The 22,486-nt window shown below is 44.9% G+C and overlaps 1 protein-coding gene across 2 annotated transcripts in view; it reads left to right on the plus strand.

Annotated features, from left to right (window-relative positions):
• The first annotated feature begins 15,569 nt into the window (after positions 1 to 15,569).
• The window catches only part of OPHN1 (oligophrenin 1), a 235,543-nt gene continuing 228,626 nt past the window's right edge, over positions 15,570 to 22,486 (plus strand). The window contains exons 1-2 of one of the 2 annotated variants that reach the window (XM_029607285.1): positions 15,570 to 15,770; positions 15,856 to 16,013. In XM_029607285.1, coding sequence (XP_029463145.1) covers positions 15,860 to 16,013 — 154 coding nt within the window. In that variant the 5' untranslated portion in view covers positions 15,570 to 15,770; positions 15,856 to 15,859. Of the gene's footprint in view, positions 15,771 to 15,855; positions 16,014 to 22,486 lie in introns of those variants that run through there. The other variant, XR_003857530.1, reaches the window with a different exon arrangement.

The following is a 22,486-nucleotide window of genomic DNA, read 5'->3' on the forward strand; positions in this document are numbered from 1 at the left end:
CGGAACAGAGGGAGGAAGGTTGAGGATCCTGGTTCTTGTCCAATTGCTCTTTTTCTAACCTTGGGGATCGATGAGACCTGTCACAAGTTTTTGTAGTTGCGACGCAATCTAATCTGACTTCGCTATGTTACCCGAGACCTTGGAGTACAACTGGCATGTCGGGGTCCCCTTGATTGGGGGCCTCGTGGCTCCATCGTGACCCTAAACTGCTGTTAATGTTGCTTGATTCTTTGTACAAGTTACGTTGTTGGTTCGGGGGGGGGGGAGGCGTAGGGGGCCTATAGGGGGGCTATTTTCCTTATTGCTTCTAGGATTGGGGGTGGGGGGAGTGGCTCTGAGCCTCTTGGGGCAGGTGTTTGTGTTATGGGTTATGTGTGTAAGTGAGTTGGTATGGCTGTGGTATGTTTGGTGTGAATGGTGTGCTTGAGAAGTTTGGTCAGCTGGGACTGAGGTGGGGGGAGGGGGTGGGAATCCTGGGAGACATCCCTTTCCTTTGAATGATAAGGCAGTTTTTTATAGGGATGTGAATCGTTTTTTGACAATTTAAAATATCGTCCGATATATTTTAAATCGTCAAAAATCATTAGAGCCGCGATACAATAACAATTCCCCCGATTTATCGTCAAAAAATCGTAAATCGGGAGAAGGGGGAGGGGAAGGGGGAGGGCGGGAAAACCGGCACACTAAAACAACCCTAAAACCCACCCCGACCCTTTAAAATAAATCCCCCACCCTCCCGAACCCCCCCAAAATGCCTTAAATTACCTGGGGTCCAGAGGAAGGGTCCCGGTGTGATCTTTTACTCTCGGACCTCGGACCTCCGTGCGTTGTAGAAACAAAATGGCGCCGGTGCTACCTTTGACCTGTCATATGACAGGTCAAAGGTAGCGCCGGCGCCATTTTGTTTTTTTGTCCCCCGACGTCAGGAGCGTAGGAGATAGCTCCCGGACCCCCGCTGGACCCCCAGGGACTTTTGGCCAGCTTGGGGGGCCTCCTGACCCCCACAAGACTTGCCAAAAGTCCAGCGGGGGTCCGGAACGACCTCCTGCAGTCGAATCGTTTTTCCATACGGAAAATGGCGCCATACGGAAAATGGCGCCGGCCATACAGAAAATGGCGCCGGCCATACGCTGTATGGCCGGCGCCATTTTCCGTACGGAAAAACGATTCGACTGCAGGAGGTCGTTCCGGACCCCCGCTGGACTTTTGGCAAGTCTTGTGGGGGTCAGGAGGCCCCCCAAGCTGGCCAAAAGTCCCTGGGGGTCCAGCGGGGGTCCGGGAGCTATCTCCTACGCTCCTGACGTCGGGGGACAAAAAAACAAAATGGCGCCGGCGCTACCTTTGACCTGTCATATGACAGGTCAAAGGTAGCACCGGCGCCATTTTGTTTCTACAACGCACGGAGGTCCGAGGTCCGAGAGTAAAAGATCACACCGGGACCCTTCCTCTGGACCCCAGGTAATTTAAGGCATTTTGGGGGGGTTCGGGAGGGTGGGGGATTTATTTTAAAGGGTCGGGGTGGGTTTTAGGGATGTTTTAGTGTGCCGGTTTTCGATTTACACGATTTACACGATTTACATGATATTTAAAAAACCCAAACTGAGACGATCCGATTCCCTCCCCCTCCCAGCCGAAATCGATCGTTAAGACGATCGATCACACGATTCACATCTCTAGTTTTTTATGGCTATTGGCCACGGTCTTTGGTGGTCCTTTCCTTATGATTCTGGGGGCTTAGGCTGGGGAGCCCCGGGATTTCTTTTTGTTACCATGGCACCTTTGACGTATCCTATTGGTAACATTTTTTAAGTAAATCCGGCTATGGCTACAGTAAAATGCACATCTCTTAATGTAGATGGCATATATTCCCCTATCAAACGAAAGAAACTCCTTATGTCTTTGAAACGTATGGGATCGCAGGTTGTGTTCCTTCAAGAGACTCATTTGTCAGCGAGTGAACATATCAAATTACAAAGAGAGTGGATGGGGCAGTGTTTTTTCTCCTCATATTCATCCAGGAAACGAGGGGTGGCCATACTCATTCATAAACAACTGCCTTTTAAATCTGAGCGGGTATGGCATGACCCCGAGGGTCGCTATGTTATAGTCCAGGGATTATGTAATCAGCAAAGAGTGGCTTTGTGTAATGTGTATGTGCCTAATGTCTAACAACATGCGTTTTTTACTCATCTGGTGGGGGTCCTTGGTGAACTTTCCGATTGTGCACTTTTGGTGGGAGGGGATTTCAATATGGTAACCAACAAGTTGGAAGACTGCAAACCTCCTAAACCTGTTGAACCTAATGATAGTCATAAAGGCCCCAATTTTCTGTGCCATGAACTGCGCCTGCTGGATATTTGGAGGGCGTTGCATCCTGGAGAGCAGGACTACACCTTTTTTTCCCATCCTCATGGGTCTTATTCCCGTTTGGATTATTTTCTGATCTCAGAATTCCTGTTCCCCAGGGTGACAACCGCTGCCATAGGCACCTTTGCCTTATTGGATCACGCGCCAATCTCTGTAACAGTAACATTTGGACGTAATCCTAAGCCCCCTTTTTCTTGGCGCATGTCTCCGGGATTGTTCCTGGATAAGGAGTTTTCTCACTACCTTATGACCCGTTGGGAAGAATATATGCTTCTAAATAATACTTCTGATATTACACCACGGGTTCTGTGGGAAGCAGGAAAAGCAGTAATGCGGGGACACATTGTAGCCTATGTTGCTACCCAGAATAGGAAACGTAACGCTGCGATTCTTAAACTAACCGAAGAATTGAATAGACACAGCTCAGGCATATTAGTGCCATGTCTGAATCTAGCAAACGTGAAGTAGACGAGTTACGGGAAACTCTGCAACGCTCTTGTTTCAGCGAGCATCCAAGTCTCTGTGATATTATAAATATCAATTGTATCGATATGGTAATCGGCCCAGTAAGTTGCTGGCTAGTTTGGTTAGGGTGCGGGGCCCCAAATCTTTCATAACTAGTATTAAAGATAGACCTGGGTCCACTCAAACTACCTCGGCAGCAATTCCGGATCGTTTTCTGGAATACTATAGTGGGCTCTATGGGAAAAAGGATAGCCATATCCCATCAAGAGAGCCTTTCTTTTCTAATCTTCTTTGGCCACACCTTACTGAGGAGCAGATCCTCTCGTTAAATATGCCTGTAACTGATTCTGAAATTCATGCCATTATACATGGCCTCAAGTTGGGAAAGGCGGCTGGTCCAGATGGCCTTGGGCCGGAGTTTTATAAGATTTTGAAATTCCCCATTTTACCTGCGCTGCGACCCTATTATAATAGCTTAGTCCAGGAGAATCCGGTTACACCCATGGAAAATCAATCTACTATAGTGTTGCTCCCCAAACCTGGGAAGGACTTACAGGAAGTGGGCTCGTACAGGCCCATTTCCCTTATCAATGGAGATTTAAAAATATTGGCAGCAGTGCTGGCGGCCAGATTGAGTCTCCTTCTGCCCTCCGTGATACACGGGGACCAAACTGGCTTTATTAAGGGACGCCAAGGCGTTAAAAATGTGCGACGTCTGATTGGCCTATTAAATTTTCACTTTAAAACGGAAGCCCTGGTACTGAGCTTGGATGCTGAAAAAGCTTTTGATTCCCTTTCATGGAACTATTTGTTTTGGGCTTTGCAAGCATATGGCATATCGGGCTCCTTTTTATCCTGGCTGCTAGCCCTGTATGCTAATCCAAGTGCCAGGTTACTTATCAATGGTACTTTGTCAGAAGCTTTCCCTATTCTATGTGGGGTGCGCCAGGGGTGCCCTTTGTCTCCTCTTTTGTTTGTATTAGCCTTGGAACCTCTGGCTATTAAGTTGCGCTTGGAGGATAGGTTTCGAGGCCTTCGCGTAGGCCGTCATCAGATGAAGTTAGCAATGTTCGCTGATGATATCTTGTTTGTGGGGCAGCCTCGAGCGAGCATCCCTATCATTATACAATGTTTTAATGTTTTTCACTCTATTTCGGGCCTGACCATTAATTTTTCTAAGTCAGAAGCGCTTGCTCTAGACCCTGGTGTACAACAACATAGGCCGTGAGGGTTCCCGTTCACATGGGCTCAGAATAAACTGAAATATTTGGGGGTTTGGATCTCTCGAGACCCTTTGGACCTTTATGCTCTGAATATTAGAAGCACACTGGTAGACTTAGATGCTCAACTGAAGGCTTGGCGCTCTCTGATATATTTCATTTTCCTAGACTTATGTGGAGAGGTGGGGGGTTTGTTAATAATTAGTAAAAAAGAACTTAAGTTAGTACCCTACAAAGTAGAAATTAGTCCTCCCTATGAGGTGGCAATTCTAAAATCTCCTCAATTAAATTTAGGACTAGTCTACTGTCCCCCCAATATATTACAAAAAAATTGCTCACCTCTGATTGAATTATTTACTAAGGTATTTCCGTCACTAGAATCTACTTTAATCGAAGGAGACTTTAACCACCATGTTGGAACACTGAGAGGAGAGGATCACCTTGCTGGTAACTGAAAGGAATCAGTAAGTTTTGCTTGGGAAATTTTTTTTTTTTTAATTATTGGGGCAAAGTAAATTATTGGGGTATATTATTTTAGTGTGTTTGTGCTTTTAAAAGTCAGTAAGGCAGCGAATAAACAGAAGTTAGTATGTTTGTATACTGAAAAAAAAAAAGGTAGCAACAAGCTAGACATAAGCTAGGAGCAGTGTATACCAGAAGTTAGCGTGCTTATTTTTAATAGTAAGGCAGCTAATAAGCAGAAGTTAGTGTGTTTGTATTTAAAAAAAAAAAAAGGTAGCCAGAAGCTAGAAATAAGCTAGGAGCAGTGTATACCTAAGTAAAAAGATTGAAAAGTTCAGTTCAGTTACTCATCTTGGAAAGGTGTTAAGGTGGTGTGATTTGGTTTGATTAGGTACCAACATTTGTTAATCAAGAGAGCAATGAGTCACTCAGGACAACTAACTGTAGTGTAAACCTCCAAAGGGATTGTTTTACACTAATTTACCTTAGAAGCACAATATATATTGCAAGGGAAGAGCTCAGTAACCCACATCCAGTGGGAGCACTGAGAGGAGAGGATCACCTTGCTGGTGGCTGAAAGGAATCAATAAGTTTTGCTTGGGAATTTTTTTTTTTAAAGTCTTGGGGTGAAGTAAACTATTGGGGTATATTATTTAATGTGTATGTGCTTTTAATACTAAGGCAGTGAATAATCAGAAGTTAGAGTGTTTGTATATAAAATGTCTAAATAAATAAATAAAAGATATACTATATCAAAAAATTCCCTAAACACTCTGCTGGCGCACGCAAGTTACTACTGCTCCAGAGGAGCATCAATTTGGAAAAAAAAAAAAAGGTAAGGTAGAGTAGGTTTAGGGGTGCGGAGGAGAGGGGAAGGGGAAGGAAGGTTAGATAGGGGGGTAGGGAAGTTCCCTCCCAGTCCGCTCCTTAATTGAAGCGGACTGGGAGGGAACTGGGGAAGGCTGGGATGCATCGCCGTGCAGGAATTGCCTAAATCTCCCCCCCCCCATGTGTGCGCGGATTACAGAATCCGGCACACATGTGCATGCAGCCCAACGATTTTATAACATGTATGCGCCAGCGCATGTATGTTATAAAAGTGTGCACGCCGGGAAGCACGTGCACACCTTAGAAAATCTACCCCTAAATGAAATTTTATCCTCAAACTTTGCCCTATTGAATGAAGTTTTACCCTCAGACTGGGCCGGATTTTAAGATGTATGCGCGGGCGTACATTTGTGCGCGCAACATGGCGTTCACAAATGTACGCTCGATTTTATAACTTGCGTACGCAGCTGTGCGCGCATGTTATAAAATCCAGGCTCAGCGCGCACAAGGGGTGCACACTAGTTCACCTTGCACGCACTGAACCCTAGGGGAGCCCCGATGGCTTTCCCCGTTCCCACCGAGGCCGCTCCGAAATCGGAGAGGCCTCGGAGAGAACTTTCCTTCCGCCCCCCCCAGCCCTAGCTAAAACCCCCCTAACCTTTGTTTTACAAGTTGCGTCTGCCTCTGGGCAGGCATAGGTTGCGCGCGCTGGCCGAGTGCAATACCAATACCAAGGCCTTGCAATACCAATACTCAGACCTTGCCTTGGTATTGAGGCTCTGTGCTTGGTTCCTGTGTTCCGTGTTCCTGGATCTGTTCTTTGTCCCGCTTCTGCTTCTTCACCTCGTTGGATTGATTCTTTGGCTTCTGACCTTCGGACCAGCAGTGGTGATTTTCTGGTGTTCACCTGGACTGGCTTTGGGCCCTTCTCCTGTGGTGCCCCTGGATTGGCTTTGGACCACTCTCCTGTAGTGCCCCTGGATTGGCTTCGGACCACTCTCCCATCTATTCCTGGACCGGCTCTCGACCTCTCTCTGGACTTTGACCCTTGAACTATCCTTCGACGTCTACTCCCGGACTGATTATGACCTGCTGGAGACGCCAGCCGTCTGGAACCCACGACCTGCAGGAGGCGCCTGCATCCAGACTATCTTCAGTCTTCAGGGAGTCTCCTAAGTCCCAGCGGCCATGTCCCTACGGGCTCCTCCTGGGGGGATCACGAGCTTCCAGGGTGAAGCCTTCATCTAACATCTACATCAGCAGGCCTTGCCATCCGACGGTAGAGACCGAAGAGGGTTGACTCCCTTTTTGGTAGCGCTGACTCTACCTAGGGGTCCACATTCTGAATCATAATAGTTATGCATTAATTATAGGTTTGAAAATTGTAGCACTGTTACATTTTTTGAATAACAGCGGGGCCCTATATACTAAAGCTTAGTGAACACATTAAGGCCATTTAGGTCCATATTTACTCATAGCATGTGAGTTAATGTGCATTTTTAGAATGCATTAGTGTCAGTAAATGTAGTATTTACTATGGGTATTAAACTCTTAATAAAAACTGCATTGTGCATTTATGTGGCCATTAATGCAATATGTTACCAGATACCCCCACTCCCATTCCCCTACCCACACACAGGAACAAGCAGGCATAGGCACACACACATGGGCGCTCAGAGATGTGCACAAGCAAAAGCTTGCGCAAGCACATGCAAACTCACACAAGCATGCAGAAGTGCACACAGAAGTACACACAAGCTTATTCATGCATGCACAGACCCCCAACACACACACTGGCTTGCATATGCATGCATACACACACAGAGGCAGGTACAGGCCAATACACACACAGAGGCAGTCACACATACACATGCACAGCCCCCCCCCCTTCCACACACACCCACACATACAGGCTGTGGCATACACACACAGGCACACACATATTCACAGACTACCTGAGCAATGCTGGGCACCTTTAATAATCTACATATCAAAAAATGTGACTGGAGTGGGTGGATATCAAACCATTGAACTAGTTGCCCAGGAACCAGTACTCTCACCTTCTCAGATTGTGTAAGTGACTATCCTGTAATATGCTTGCCCTGAATATCAAGGAAACTGAAATAGCCCTGTATCCAGGACTGAATAATGGCCCTGTAGAGTTTCTGTTTATGGGCATGTTATGTTATACCTATTCAATCAAAGGCTCGTGACCAGGGGCATCAATAGACTCCACTCTTTCCATGCAATCCCATATTGATTCTTTAGTCCTGTCAACTTACTACAAACTGCGGCTACAGCGTTCTCTAAAATCTTCCTTATCTGACTCAGATTTTCGTACTGTAAATCATTTATTCTGTCTTCACTGGACTACTGCAATGTACTATTCTTGGGGCTCCCCAATACCTATTTATGGGTAATCCAACTTACACAGAATTCTGCAGCGCATCTCATTTCAGGTACCAGAATGCGTGACCATATCTCTCTGACTCTAGCTAGCCTTCACTAGCTTCCCATAACCTGGCGGATGAAGTTTAAAGAACTCCTTTTGATGTTTAAAGTTCTCCAGGGTCTGGCCCCTCTAGCCATTGTGTCTTCTATAAGCAGACACTGCCCCACACACTGCCTCCATTCCTCATCACAGCATTTAGTTGAGATTCCAGAGCTCTCCCTTGCCTGATTAGCAACCTCTTGCAAGAGGATCTTTTGTATCGCAGGCCCTGCTCTCTGGAACAGCTTTCCTGTATCTATTAGAGCTGAAAGTGATCTTTCTCAGTTTAGGAAGAACTTAAAGTCATATCTTGTTTCTTTAGGTTTCCCAGACCTAGTATTGCTCGGTCTTGTTAAACTATGTTTTTTTGTTTTCTTTTTTCCAAGAGATGAATAACAATGTTGCTTTTTAGTTGTTTTGGCATGTTTATGTTTTGTATTGTGTAAGTTTTTTTTATGTTTTACTGTGTATGTTGACTGTAACCGCTGAGATTGTTGAATCAGTGGAATAGAAACTGTGGAAATAAATAAACAAACAAACAAATAAATAACTAAAAGTGACCTTGGCAAGCCAACAAGTTTAACACTAGTAAATACTAACTTTTACTAGCTCATAGAATTAATCAAAGTTTATTTTTCCACTACACAGACAATTTTAATGCTGGCAAATGAATGCTAACTTTTACTAGCTCACAGAATTAATCAAAGTCTGTTTTGAAACATTAAAGAGTTCACACATGTTTAAATTATCATTAACCCAATGCAATACAGTAAAATATATTTGTAACCTGGTTTTAAAAACTCCATTCACTGCGAACACTCAACCACAGAGATCAGCACACTCACACGCATCTGTGTCCTTCACCACAGTCACCTGTTTCTGGATGCCTACTATCACTTCACACACTACCTGAACCTTGCATAATAATAATGCAGAACCACAGAGGGGAGGGGAAGGGAGGGGGAGATCTCAAGAGATCATAAGGAATTCTTAGAATTTACAAAAGTCCATCTAACTGATTTACCTTTTCCTTTATCACTAATGATAGCACAACCTGGGGTTACAATTTTGTAGGATGTACTAGGTTATGTTACCAATTTACTGTGACGAATTACGGCTGACTAGTTATTCTGGATGTTTGTCATGTTTTATGCGCTGTTGTATCATATCTCTGTTTTGAGCTGTTATGTATATTTGAAAACTCTTAATAAAAACAATAATAATAATAATAATAATAATAAAAACAAACTCCAGTCACTTGGGCCAAATGAATTTTTTTAGCTGGTGAGGCTGCAGGAGGGACTTTGACTCTGGGAACTGGCAGTGGGCATCATCATCATCTTTGGCCCTCCGTTGAGGCCCTGGAGCGGGAAGGGGAGGAAGAGTAGCAGGCTTCTTCAACCCGATGAGGGTTTGGGAGGCAGCGGGGAAGAGAGAGAGAGAGCTGCAACTGGGGAAAGAGGAGCGTGAGAAGGCTGAGGGAGAGGGAGAGCAGAATGAGAAGGCTGAGGGAGGGAGGAAGAAACGAGGAGCGTGAGAGGGGCTAATGTGGAGAGGAGCAAAGATAGTGAGGGCAGAGGTATGTGGGCTGGAGGAGGAGAGAGTACTGCACCTGGGTGGGGTGGGGAGCAGGGGAGTAAAGTAAGAGGGCTGATCCCCTTCGAGGATACAGTGGCTCGTGTGGCTGTACTGGAGGGTTTTTTTTACGGCTGTGCTGATAGTGGCAGCATGGCATACTGGTTCCCCCTGGCCTGGCACCTGGGTGTCTTTTTTATTGACCTCTTCCAGTAGCTCTGCATTTTCCAGGAAATGTACACAGCCATGCCTCCCTCCCCCACCTAAAAAACAATATTGCTGGATGGGGGTGTGGTACCATTTTTTTTCCTGGCAAGTAAATCCTGAAGGACTTTTCATATCCTTCTTTGTAAATTATCAATTTACAGAGCACTGAGCAATCACATAAAGGTTAAAAGTCTCTGCTGCAAACAGATCCAACCAAAGCGAGGAAAGAATAAGGAAACGATAGAGAGTGAGTAGCATAAGGAGGTCAAGTGACTTGCACAAGATCACACAAGGCGTGAGTGCTGGAGGTGATATGGACCATGTGAGGTCACCCTAGGTTTTAAATTCCTCCTAGAGTCTTAGTAAGCTGTGATATGTTTTAAAGGATCACCTAAAAATGGCATCTTAGTACATGAACATTTGCGATCTCTGACATCTGAAGAAGTGACCTGAGTGATCTCTAAAGCTTTTGTACTACAACATCTTTTTTGCTGGTGCTTTGAAAGGTATCGCAGCCTTTTTTTTTTCCCCCCCAAGGCCAGTATAACTATAAGAACCAGCTCCTGTTGCTCAGCTTTCTGGGAATTTCTTAAAACAGCAGCACCTCCTAGATATGGCAAAATTATCTTTGCAGTGAATGTGTGACAGCTCTTATTAAAGGAAGGATAGGAACTACTGGAGTTTACTTAATCTAAGCTCTCCCATTTCCCCCCAAAAATATGGCTCTTGTGGAATTAACAGGTATCCAAGAAAATGGACAGCAGATGCATGGACTCCATTTTCCTGCTCTGTACATCAGGGTTGACCTCAGTGCATGTCAAGCGGGGTGATGACTCCAGGCCCTGCGCTCAAAAGAGGCCCTCTGCTTCCTTTCCTGCTCTGCCCATTAGCCAATCAGATGTGTGCCATCAGCATGATCACTTGATTTGATACAGGATGATAAATGCAATTGCTATACTGGCTAGGAAGGAGCAACTCTCGCTTTGCTGCTGGCCATTAACTTCACTGGCACCCCTTTCTCTCCTCATCAGCTTTTGCTTCCTGGTCATCATCTCACACTGGCACTCCTTTCCCTTCATCTTCTTCTTGTTCTTGGCCCCACACTTTCCTACGGCCTGTCCTGCTATTCATCGTGGGGTAGATTTTAAAAGAAGCACGAGCGGCCTACATGTGCGCGCGCTACTCGGCGCGCACATGTATGCCCGATTTTATAACATGCGTGTGCAGGCGCGCGCATGTCATAAAATCGGGGGTCGGTGCGCACAAGGGGGTGCACAGTTATGCACCTTGCGCGTGCCGAGCCACGCTGCCTTCCCCCTTTCCCTTCTCCCTAACCCTACTCTAACCCCCCCCCCCCCCCCAAAATTTTAATGTACCTTTTTGCGCGCTATGGCCGACTGCCGGCGCGCGATCCCAAGCTCAGCAGCAAATGGCCATTGTGCCTGGAGCCTCTGACCCCCGCCCCGCCCCCTTCCCGGCCCTTTAGTAAAGCCCCAGGCCTTACATGCGTCCCGAGGCTTTATGCGCGTCGCCGGGCCTTTCGAAAATAGGCCCGGCGCATGTAACCTTTTTAAAATCCGACCCTGTGTTCTCAACCACAAACTGGGAGTTGACAGGAACTTCTTTTATTTAAATTGGGCCTGCTCTGGATAAAACTGCTTCTAAAAGGACCTATTTAATTGAGAGCTCTAGTATATAGTGGATTGTATATAATTGAAATATGGTGTTCTGCATGTGATTGTTTGAATCTCAGACCCTTTGTGCTCACAGCAGCACTGTTTATTTTTACTAAACTACTTCAGGCTGATGCAATATGGATGTGCTAAAAAAAGTTGCGTCCAAACTGGGTGCATGTTATTTTAACGTGCGTACATTCACCTTTCCTGGGCACCCAATGCAATAAGTAAACGAACTGCCGCGTTAAAAAGGACGCGCTAGGGATAAATTGTGCGTCCCTGGTGTGTCCATGATATCGGGAGCCCAGGACATGTGGCTGTGCACGGGTTAGGAAAACGGAAGCCCAATTTACAAGCTTGTTTATTCCTGCGGCACCTATTTTACCGGCACAATACGCACACACAATATAAGGGGCCCGGAGCGTGTATATTGTGCACCCCGAGATTTTTTTTTTTACGTCAAGACTTTTTTTTTTTTTGCATGGTGCTGCTTTCTGTGGTTCTTCCTACCTAGTATCGTGAGGATACTAAGTAGGAAGAACTTTTGTTTTTAAGTTGAGCCCTTGATGTGTGGGAAGACTTTATGCCTGCTCTAGGGCAGGAATACAATTTTATGGGTTAAAAAGTGTGCCTTGGGCTCATGGGGATTTTTTGCATTGCGGGGTAATAGTTAATAGCCTCATCTACATGGCATTTACACGTGATGAGTGCTGTTGCTACGCGTTTGTTTGGATGTGCGTTTTGGATGCGCTGGTCCCCCTTATTGCATCAAGGGTTATGGACGCGCTTCCAACCTCTTGTTAAGCTGTGCGCACTTTACTGCATTGGCCTGTCTGTCTGTAGGAAGGGGCACGAAAGCTCGTTGGTTGTCTGTTGGCTTCTTTGTTCCTGTCTTTGTCATCTGCTGCTCATTACACGGACAGGCGGGTGCAATCTCGGCAAGCGGAAGATGAGCGCCCGCGCTCCTCACGCGCGCCGACCGACCCCTCCGGGGCGCCCGACGCAAAATGCAAATGAGCTGCCATTGTAAAAAGGAGGCGCTGGGGGAAATTATATGCCCTTAGTGCCTCCTCGGCAGTGGGCACCCAGGAGAGGTGGCTGTCAGTGGGTTAGGAAAAAGCTGCTCAATTATATGAGTGTCCGTTTTCTTAACCTGTGCAAGGCCACGGCTTAGGAAAATGGACGCTTGTTAATTGAGCATCCTTTTTCCTAACCTGACCACCAGCACATTTTATTTTTATTTTTTTTTTACTTAACCCCTTTTTTCAGTTCCTCTGACTTAATATTGCCATGATATTAAGTTGGAGGAACTACAGAAAAACAGTTTTTTCTGCTTTTCTGTCAACATTAGGGGTTCCTCAGAACTTAATGCCTGTTCTGCGGCAGGTGTTAATTTCTGAGAGTAAAAATGTGCCCTTTTGGCATCCATTATTTTTTTTGCATCGGGGGTGGGGGGGAAGCTAATAGTCTCATCAACATGAATTTAGATGTGATGAGCGCTATTAGCTTCGTGGGGGTTGGACATGTGTTCTGGACGTGCTAAACCCCTTTTTGCATAAGGGGTTGTGGACAGGCGTCCAAAGTGTGCGTCCAACCACGAGTTAACCAGCGCGCTCAGCTGAGCGAGCTATATTGGTTTAATGAGAGGCAAGGGGTTCTTCCTCATATCAGTTTCCGCTAAAACTCATTAACTAGGCCCTCCCTCCCCCTTATTCCGTACACTACAAGCTGGGGCCCAGACTACACTTTCTAGGATTAGTCAAATAAACAATTACTGATTTTAAGCTATATAATATCCAGGAAAATAATTTTCAATTTAAAATATCTTCTCAGTTTTTAGAGCCCTTCTGGATAGCAGATTTTGCACAAATTAAGCAGTATTTCATCTGAGACTCCAGAAGGACATCTTGAGGATATTACAGAACTGTATTTTCAGAGCACAAGAATTCTGGAATAACTCCTTAATAATTCAGTTGCCTCTCTCTCTCTGCTCTGGAAGGGCAGCTCTCCAGTTTTCCCATTTCTGCCTGTAACAAGTCCTCAGTTTGCATGCGCTCCAGTGTAATACTGAGCCACCCCCTCCTTATCTGCCAACATTTCTCTCTGCTGAGCACTTCAGCATTCACTTTGCATAATATGAAGGAGAACATGGCATCACCCTGAGATGGGATATTTAAGTTTATTCTTTCATTTTCAAGAACCTTTAAAAGTATAAATGTTAGTGGTGGCCTCTCTCTCCCCCAGCTCAGATTACTGCTTACCCCCTGCTATCTTCACAGTAGATTTATGAGTGTGCAGTACTCCTAACAAAGTCAGGAGCTGTTCTTGATGATCTTATTGATTTACGTGATTTATATTCTGCCTTTCAGACCCTCCTCTCACCCGCAGAGTGCATGACAACTTCTCTCTCATACAAGGGGCCCCTTGCAGGCTGAGATGGAGTCTTCTGAAAACCAAATATTACATACACAATAACATTATTCTATATCTTGTATATACTATCTCTGTGAAAACAGGACATCATAAAGAACTGCACAATACATCAGAACAGCATAATATAACAAATACAATACAATAATAATCATACACTGCAGTTATTTTATACAGTTATACTACATGCCCCATAGGTTAATATTATCTTGCATACCCTCTAATTGTATTAAATTTAGTGTAATATTGTGTTACATACACTAAGGCCGATGCAATACAGTGCACGTGTTTTGGATTAATCTGACTGGACGCTAAGAAACAATAGATTTATGACATGCTCTGGACAATTATGTTCCCTTCATCAAGTTAGACATAGTGCGCCCAGTATTCAAAACATAAGTTGCCATACTGGGTCAGACCGAGGGTCCATCAAGCCCAGCATCCTGTTTCCAACAGTGACCAATCCAGGTTACAAGTACCTGGCAAGTACCCAAACATTAAATAGATCCCATGCTACTAATGCCAGTAACAGTAGAGGCTATTTGCTAAGTCAACTTGATTAATAGCAGTTCATGGACATCTCCTCCAGGAACTTATCCAAACCTTTTTTTAAACCCAGCTACATTACTCCATTCTAGAGCTTAATTGTGTGTTGAGTGAAAAAGATATCCAGTTACCTAAGTTAGGCCTGGATTTATCAAAATGCACTAAATATCACATGCGATAGGAAAAGGGAAGTGTGCTATTACCTCAGACTAAGGCCCTCACATTAGGTAGGTATTTATACCTCTATAGGAAGCCCACCTAGCTAATCGAGGTGAGGTTTAGGTATTAGTGTAGGGGTTAGGGGCCACTTTGACAAGCAGAGTGCAACATACGAACAGAACAGTGCTCTCTTGTGAAGATCTGATGACCTTTGGAGTGAGGAAATTCACCCAAAGATGAGATTTGTGCAATGTTCTCTCAACCTACCTTGATACCTAAACCTCACCTCGACTAGCTAGGTGGGCCTCCTATAGAGGTTTAAATACCTACCTAGTATTTATAACTCTCCCCCAGATTGTACTCTGTTAATAGCCTCCTGTAAATACTGTATATAGCCCTTTCTATTTAATTCCCCTGTTTTACTTCTCAAAGTTAATGTTCCCTTTCCTCCTTCTTACTGCTCTATGTATTTACTCCCTCCTTTCCCCCTCCCTGTTAATTGTATTTTCAATCTCTCAGTTACAATGTAAACCGGTATGATGTTTGCATACTAATACCGGTATATAAAAGTTTTAAATAAATAAATAAATAACTAGTCTCTCTCTCTCTCTCCACATGCTTTAGAGATCTATATCTCACTAATTTTAGTCTTTTAACAGGTAAACATATTCAGTTAACCAGATAAGGCTGAACATGGGTACATATCCTGGTTAAGGCGGAATCTGGACAACTTTTCAGGATATTCACAATGAATATGCATGAGATAGATTTGCATGCAGTGCCTCTTGCTCGTGATAGTAATCAAATAGAACGTACAACAGAGCTCCTGAACTTAGTGCTGCGTTTTACCCCCAGGCCCCCACAGCTGCAGCCCCTGCTGGTGGTGGGTGAAACCAGAGAGCACTGCCACAAACCCTCCGAGTCTCAGGGTGCCCTGCTGCCGGCCTGAGCGTGGGCGTGGCCTTGAGGGGAGTATGTGGCAGCAGGTGAGACACGGCCCGAGCGTTAACCCCTCGCTGCCCGCCCGAGTGCAGAGGGGGAGGGCGTTCCGGCCATGCCTACCCAGTCTCCGGCTCGGGGCGGGGCCCAGCCGGGCTGCAGGCAGGGAAAGCGGCGCGGGGCGGCGGTGTCTTTAAGGAGGAGGCGCTTCTCCTCGGCCTTGGGATGGGCTTTCTTTCGCTGCCTGCGTCCTGAGGCCGGGATCGGGCGGCGGGCATGGAGGAGGAGGAGGCGGCGGCGCTGCGGACAATGAGCCCCGGGGCAGCAGATCCCATCCCTTGCTGAACGGCTGCGGGGGAGGCTAAGAGCGAGCGCAGATAAGCGAGGAGGATCCCCGGCAAGCAGGTACCGAGGGATTGTCTTCTCCGTCCCGAGTCGCTTTATTCATTCGGCATTGATTGTGTTTTGTTTTCCCTTCTCGGTTTGAAAGAGCCATGGGGCACCCTCCATTGGAGTTCAGCGACTGCTACCCTGACAGTCCGGATTTCAGGGAGCGATTGAAATGCTATGAACAGGAACTGGAGAGGACCAACAAGTTTATTAAAGATGTAATCAAGGACGGGAATTCCCTTATTAATGCCATAAAGAGTAAGTGATTGCTGCATGCTGGTAGCGAATGACTTGTGATGTTGTACCCTACCTTGCTTTCCGCTGTCGCCTGTCACATATCGTAGAAACAGCACTGAACACATTTCCATGGAGACTGCATGTTGGCAAGATGGTTATGGCTGACTGAAATATTTTTGTTTTCTGATTTTATAATGTGGGTGTGCGTTTAGTAAACCATATTTCATCCAGCACCAACCTTTCTGATCATCTAAACAGCTGAGGTTGTTCAAGCATTCAGCCTCCTAGGTCCCCATGGCCTTGCTGAGCAACATCCGGCTATAGCCAGTTGATTTTTTGGGGAGATGTTGCCTACTGCCAGCAGCCTAGCTGTCTCATGGCCTGTGGTGTCACTTGTTTGGGCTTCTATTGTCATTTCATTCCTCACGGCATGTTCAGCCCTTCTGTGTCAGTTGTAGTAGAGAGTATATGTAGTCACACAGCAGAAGTGGTATAATGGGGAGTGGTAAATCCTGTTTGTCTTGAAAGATCACCGAAATGCAATTCATCATTAGAGGAGAGAATCCTTATCTGTGTCTTGGACATAAAATATCTGTGGTGAAAGGTGCTACCTGCTTACAAGGAGCAAAGAACATGTCCATGCTTTTATCACGGTCTTCTCATTGCTTTCCTTGTCATTTGGCAGTGGGGTGCACAAGGGGAGCTAGAATAAAGCGGCTGTAGCAGCTGGATTCTTCAGATGCCATTTTACGTGTTCTTTTTGTAACCTGCTTTCTAAAAGAAGAGAAGGCTTAGGAGACACTGTCCATTGCTCCTCATCCCTAATAACATTTTTATTTGGTGTCCTAGCTGCACCAAATTTTCAGGACATGTCAGGGGAGACACGAGGACTCCGACAAGAGTCCCAGTACTCTGAGTCCCTTTCAGATTTATGCACTGTGAACACGTCCATGCGAGCATCCCAGAAAGTAATCTCTTTCTGTTCTGGGTGGATGTATTCCTATATCTGCCTTTTTGGTCCTAATAGATTTTATTTCTTACTTCTTGGAATGAAAGGTCGTATATAGTCTGTTGTTGTCGCGCCTCTTTTTGTAAAAATCTCCTTCTGTTGTTTTCATGCATCTAATGCCAGCAGCTCCTCCCCCCCAGTTACTAGTATTCATGATGGTGGATATAAGCTAAATGCAAGGAGCTTTGGAAAATTTTAAAAACTAATTGCCTCTGGAATTAAAAAAAAAAAAATTAGAACAAAGAATTGTGATTTGAAGGATTCTGGGGGTATTTTCAAAGCCATTTACACTCGTAAAACAGGGGTTTATGTGAGTAAATGGCTCGTGGTAAAATTGTGTGGAGGTTGTGCTCCTAAGTATGCATGCACCCTGACGTCACACACATTTTCATGTGCAGAAAAAAAGGCATTCCAGGGGGTGTGTGTGTGTGTGTGGGAGTTGGGATTTCTCACACACTTTTGATTTCAGAAAGCAAATGTGTAAATGAATCCACATACAATTATGCCCTGTGAAGAGCTGGTGTAACTTTGTGCAGATCAGGTTATTTTGAAAGCAAATGTTTGTACATAAGTTCACATTGAAAGTTGGGATAATGCAGGTTGTTATAAAATTACTTTCCCTGTTGTTGGGACTACCGGTTGCAGGATCTAAAACTTGCTGAAGTAATAATCTGTACAAGCTGATGTCTGGGCTGCTTGCTTCATTGGAAGCTCAGTATGATGGAGCTCTCCCTAATATTTGGGTGATAAAGGTGACTTTCTGAAGTCAGAACAGACCTGAGTAGTTTGCATGATGATGTAAGTGTGCTATTAAGGTTAGCAGAGATGTGTGTGTGTGTGTATATATATAAAAAGATATTGGAGAGACAGTTTTACTTTTTAAGCATTTTAGAGGGTGGAATGAATGGCAGAAGTTACGTATTTGAGCTGTATTGATTACTATACTGTCCTTACATTGTGAGCTGGAATTCAGTGCTCCACAGAGAGAATATGAAAGAAGATTTTTTTTATACCATAAGCATAAATATGATCAGTCAATATCTTCCTTTCCACGCCTGACTGTCACACTGCTCGTTGTGGGGTAGATTTTCATAAAATACACACAGCGCCACAATCGGGCCTTCCCCAGTTCCCTCCCAGTCTGTTCCAATTAAGAGCAGACTGGGAGGGAACCCCGCCACACTTCCTGCCTCTTCCCCCCTCTCCTTCCCACCCCCTAAACCTAACCTACTTTTCCCTAAATTTCTTAGTTTATTACTTACTACTCCTTTGGAGCAGAAGCAAGTTACGCGCGCCGGCTGGCTGCTGGTGCGCACTTCCTCAGATCAACAGCTAATGGCCGCTGTCCTGGCCGGCCTTCGCCCTGCCCTGCCCAGACCACGCCCCCGGCACCTGTCGGGATTTATGCGCGTGGCTGGGCCCTTTTGAAAATGCACGCGGTGCGCACAGGGCCCGGCCACGCGCATAAGTCCTGATTTTTAAGCGCAGCCCTTTGAAAGTTCGCCTGTGTGTATACCGTGGTGATAAAGTTGAAACACTTCAGCTTCCTCGGGCGAATTTTAAAAGGCCCGCATGCGTAATATTCGGGGGGGTTACACGCGTGGCCGGGCCCTGTGCATTTTCGAAAGGGCCCGGCCACGTGTGTAACCCCTGATACGTGCAGAAGTGCCGGGCAGGCTGGGCGGGACAGTAGCCATTAGGCCCTGTCCCGGGGAAGCGTGCACTGGCAGCTGGCCGGTGCACTTAACTTACTTGTGCTCCAAAGGGCAGTCAGGTTTTCAGGCATTCTGTATATTGTCCAGTCAGAAGTACTGACTGGTTTTGCAGGTGGATCCTCCTTTTTCCCCACAGCCTCTTAGTTAGGCTCTGACCTGCCTTTCTCTTCCTCTATCGGCGGAGAGCTGTGCTGTATCCCAGGCTGTGATTGGACAGCATAGGGAGAGGAGGTGGTGCACAGCACAGGCCTCTGCTCCCAGTGGCTCTGCAGATACGTAGATACACTGTTTAAGCAGTTCACTGGCAGGACCTAAAATTTATGCAAATGAGAGGGTACCATTCCCCCACCCCACCCCCTTGGTCCTCAAGTGTCCCATCCTGGTCTATGGGAAAAGTTGGCAACCCTAGGCAGAGCCAATGCAGATTCCACAAAATTGTAGTTATACGATTTGAATCTTTTTTTTTTTTTTGTCTTCTACAGTATGGGCAGCAGTGTTCTGCAATAAGTGCAGCTGTTTCAGTTTTGTAGCTGGAATGCCCTAGTAGAGAGAATTACAAGAATCTATTCTTGTTATCAGTGCAAGGACCAGCGTCGGCAGATCTTTCTTCCCTAAGAAAGTACACATTTGATGACGTTGTCTTAAGAGTCATAAATGAAGTTCCTACTACCTGGGAAGTTTGAGCATCCACAACTCTGGATTACCTGCACCACAGGGCTCATATAGATGTTTCGAAGCAATGGGGCTAGCATGGATTCCTGTGCCCCCCTCCAGAGGATTTGGGATGGACTCTGTCCCTTCCTACAGAACACTCTTTGTTCTGTCCCTGAGAAAAGAAATAAACCAGTGCAAAACCACTCCATCCAGCCCAAATTCCCTGAGTCACTGTAACACGATGCCATGGTCAATGGTATTGAAAGCAGCAGACAGATTTAATAACACCAGTAAGGAATCCTTTCCCTTGACTGCATGCACCTGAACAGCAATGACCAGTGGCAGTAGTGCTGACTCTGCCACACCAACTGAAAAGCCAGACTAGCAGTGTCTTACATAATTTAACAGTTGCTGATCGGTGCTCTTTTTTTCCAGCAGTTTACTAAAAAATAGAAATCTTTGATACTGGATGGTAATTTGCCAAAACCTTAGGATCACCTTTCTTTTTTAATATTAGCCTTACTATGGCTTCTTTGAATATCTTTGCAACACTAGCTCCAAAGTGGAAGGGAGTGGACAGTGGAGTGCCTCAGGGATCTGTATTGGGACCCTTACTTTTCAATATATTTATAAATGATCTGGAAAGAAATACGACGAGTGAGATAATCAAATTTGCAGATGACACAAAATTGTTCAGAGTAGTTAAATCACAAGCAGATTGTGATAAATTGCAGGAAGACCATGTGAGACTGGAAAATTGGGCATCCAAATGGCAGATGAAATTTAATGTGGATAAGTGCAAGGTGATGCATATAGGAAAAAAATAACCCATGCTATAATTACACAATGTTGGGTTCTGTATTAGGTGCTACAACCCAAGAAAGAGATCTAGGTGTCATAGTGGATAACACATTGAAATCGTCGGTACAGTGTGCTGCGGCAGTCAAAAAAAGCAAACAGAATGTTTGGAATTATTAGAAAGGGAATGGTGAATAAATCGGAAAATGTCATAATGCCTCTGTATCGCTCCATGGTGAGACCGCACCTTGAATACTGTGTACAGTTCTGGTCGCCGCATCTCAAAAAAGATATAATTGCGATGGAGAAGGTACAGAGAAGGGCTACCAAAATAAGGGGAATGGAACAACTCCCCTATGAGGAAAGACTAAAGAGGTTAGGACTTTTCAGCTTGGAGAAGAGACGGCTGAGGGGGGATATGATAGAGGTGTTTAAAATCATGAGAGGTCTAGAACGGGTAGATGTGAATCGGTTATTTACTCTTTCGGATAGTAGAAAGACTAGGGGGCACTCTATGAAGTTAGCATGGGGCACATTTAAAACTAATCGGAGAAAGTTCTTTTTTACTCAACGCACAATTAAACTCTGGAATTTGTTGCCAGAGGATGTGATTAGTGCAGTTAGTATAGCTGTGTTTAAAAAAGGATTGGATAAGTTCTTGGAGGAGAAGTCCATTACCTGCTATTAAGTTCACTTAGAGAATAGCCACTGCCATTAGCAATTGTAACATGGAATAGACTTAGTTTTTGGGTACTTGCCAGGTTCTTATGGCTTGGATTGGCCACTGTTGGAAACAGGATGCTGGGCTTGATGGATCCTTGGTCTGACCCAGTATGGCATTTTCTTATGATAATATGCAACAGCCAGGGAGATTAGCCTTTGGCTTAAGATTTTTACTTATTTTGAAAGCATAGAATCCAAACAAGTCGTTGCCTTGGTGCTTTCAAATGACTTCATTTCCATCACACTCCTTAATCTGAATTCCCTATGTCCTGAAGGAATGGGGCTAGATGGAAGAACAGGTGAGCTGCTGTCATTCAGGATGTGAGTTAAGTCCTCTAGAACAGTTTATTTGCCCCTGATTTGTTGCATTGGTCCACCTGCAGTTGCTGCAGTAGAATCTAAAGGGGTCCAGGGATCTGAATTCCTACTCCTTGACTCAAAGTAATCCAGAAGGAAATGAGTTTGTTCTCTTAAAAACCCTGCAGATTCTTCACATGATAGCTATCCTGTTTCTAGAACAACCTTCAGAAAATTGGAGCTGGACAAAAATTCCTTACAAGTTGGAACCACCAGGCTGGCCAATTTGTTGCTGTTATCAGTTAATCTGCTAAACATTTATTTTTCTTCTCAACACAACTTTTTTTTTTTTTTTTTATAGCCTGGCCTGTGTTTTACACAGTTCTAAAATCTGGGCCGTATTCTGCTTCTTCACCTGTGCTCTTATTGCTTCATTTCTTGTTTTAAGAGGCTTAGGCCCTCATGGAGAATGCTTTTGAAGAACTGACTCACAAAGTTTTATTCAGAAGCCCAGTTATCAAAAGACTGACTTCAGTAGTAGACTCAGTATTTCCACTGCCTGGTTCAATGCAAATCCACCAGTTCCCTGGCTTCACCTTCAATAAACCTCCCAGGACCCCCACATCAAGTCGCTAATTTTCTTGTCACTGGCTTTACATTTTTTTTTTTGTTTTAGAACAAACCATATCCATTCACATTACAAACTGGATGAAAAAGTGATCCATCCAAAATAACTGTTGCAATAAGATTTAGATCGATGTGATCCATATCTGATGTAAAAACCAGATCTAAGTATGACTTGATTGCTGAGTATGATAGATGACTAGTTAAGTCTCATGCCCTGAAGACACGCTAAAAAAAATCAGCAGTCTTCTCCCCCTCTTAATTTCTGCACATACATTAAAATCCCTCAGTAATAAAATTACTTCCTGCCCAAGCCCTATTTCAGCTTGCTCCTTCAGCAAGTCCTGGAAGAAAAATCCAGGAGCTGAAGGAGCTCAATAGATCATGGCTGTCTTTTAAAGCAAAAAATGTACACACCATGCCCTCCAGTTGTTTCTCTTTAATTCAGCATTAAAGACTTTCTGAAAAACTATAGCCATGCGTTGCTCACGACACCCCTTCCTCGGTTTCTGATAAATGGCATAAGTGGGACCCAGTTAGGATAAACCAACGTCATCTCTTTCCCCTACCCATGTTTCGGTAATGCCTGAAGTTTATCTTTTATTAAATTGCAAGTTATTGGAGTTTTATTGATTGTGCATTAATGAGTCCATACCTCATTAAAATTAGGAATG

Source organism: Rhinatrema bivittatum, chromosome 6 (assembly GCF_901001135.1).
Source record: "Rhinatrema bivittatum chromosome 6, aRhiBiv1.1, whole genome shotgun sequence".
Lineage (NCBI taxonomy): Eukaryota > Metazoa > Chordata > Amphibia > Gymnophiona > Rhinatrematidae > Rhinatrema > Rhinatrema bivittatum.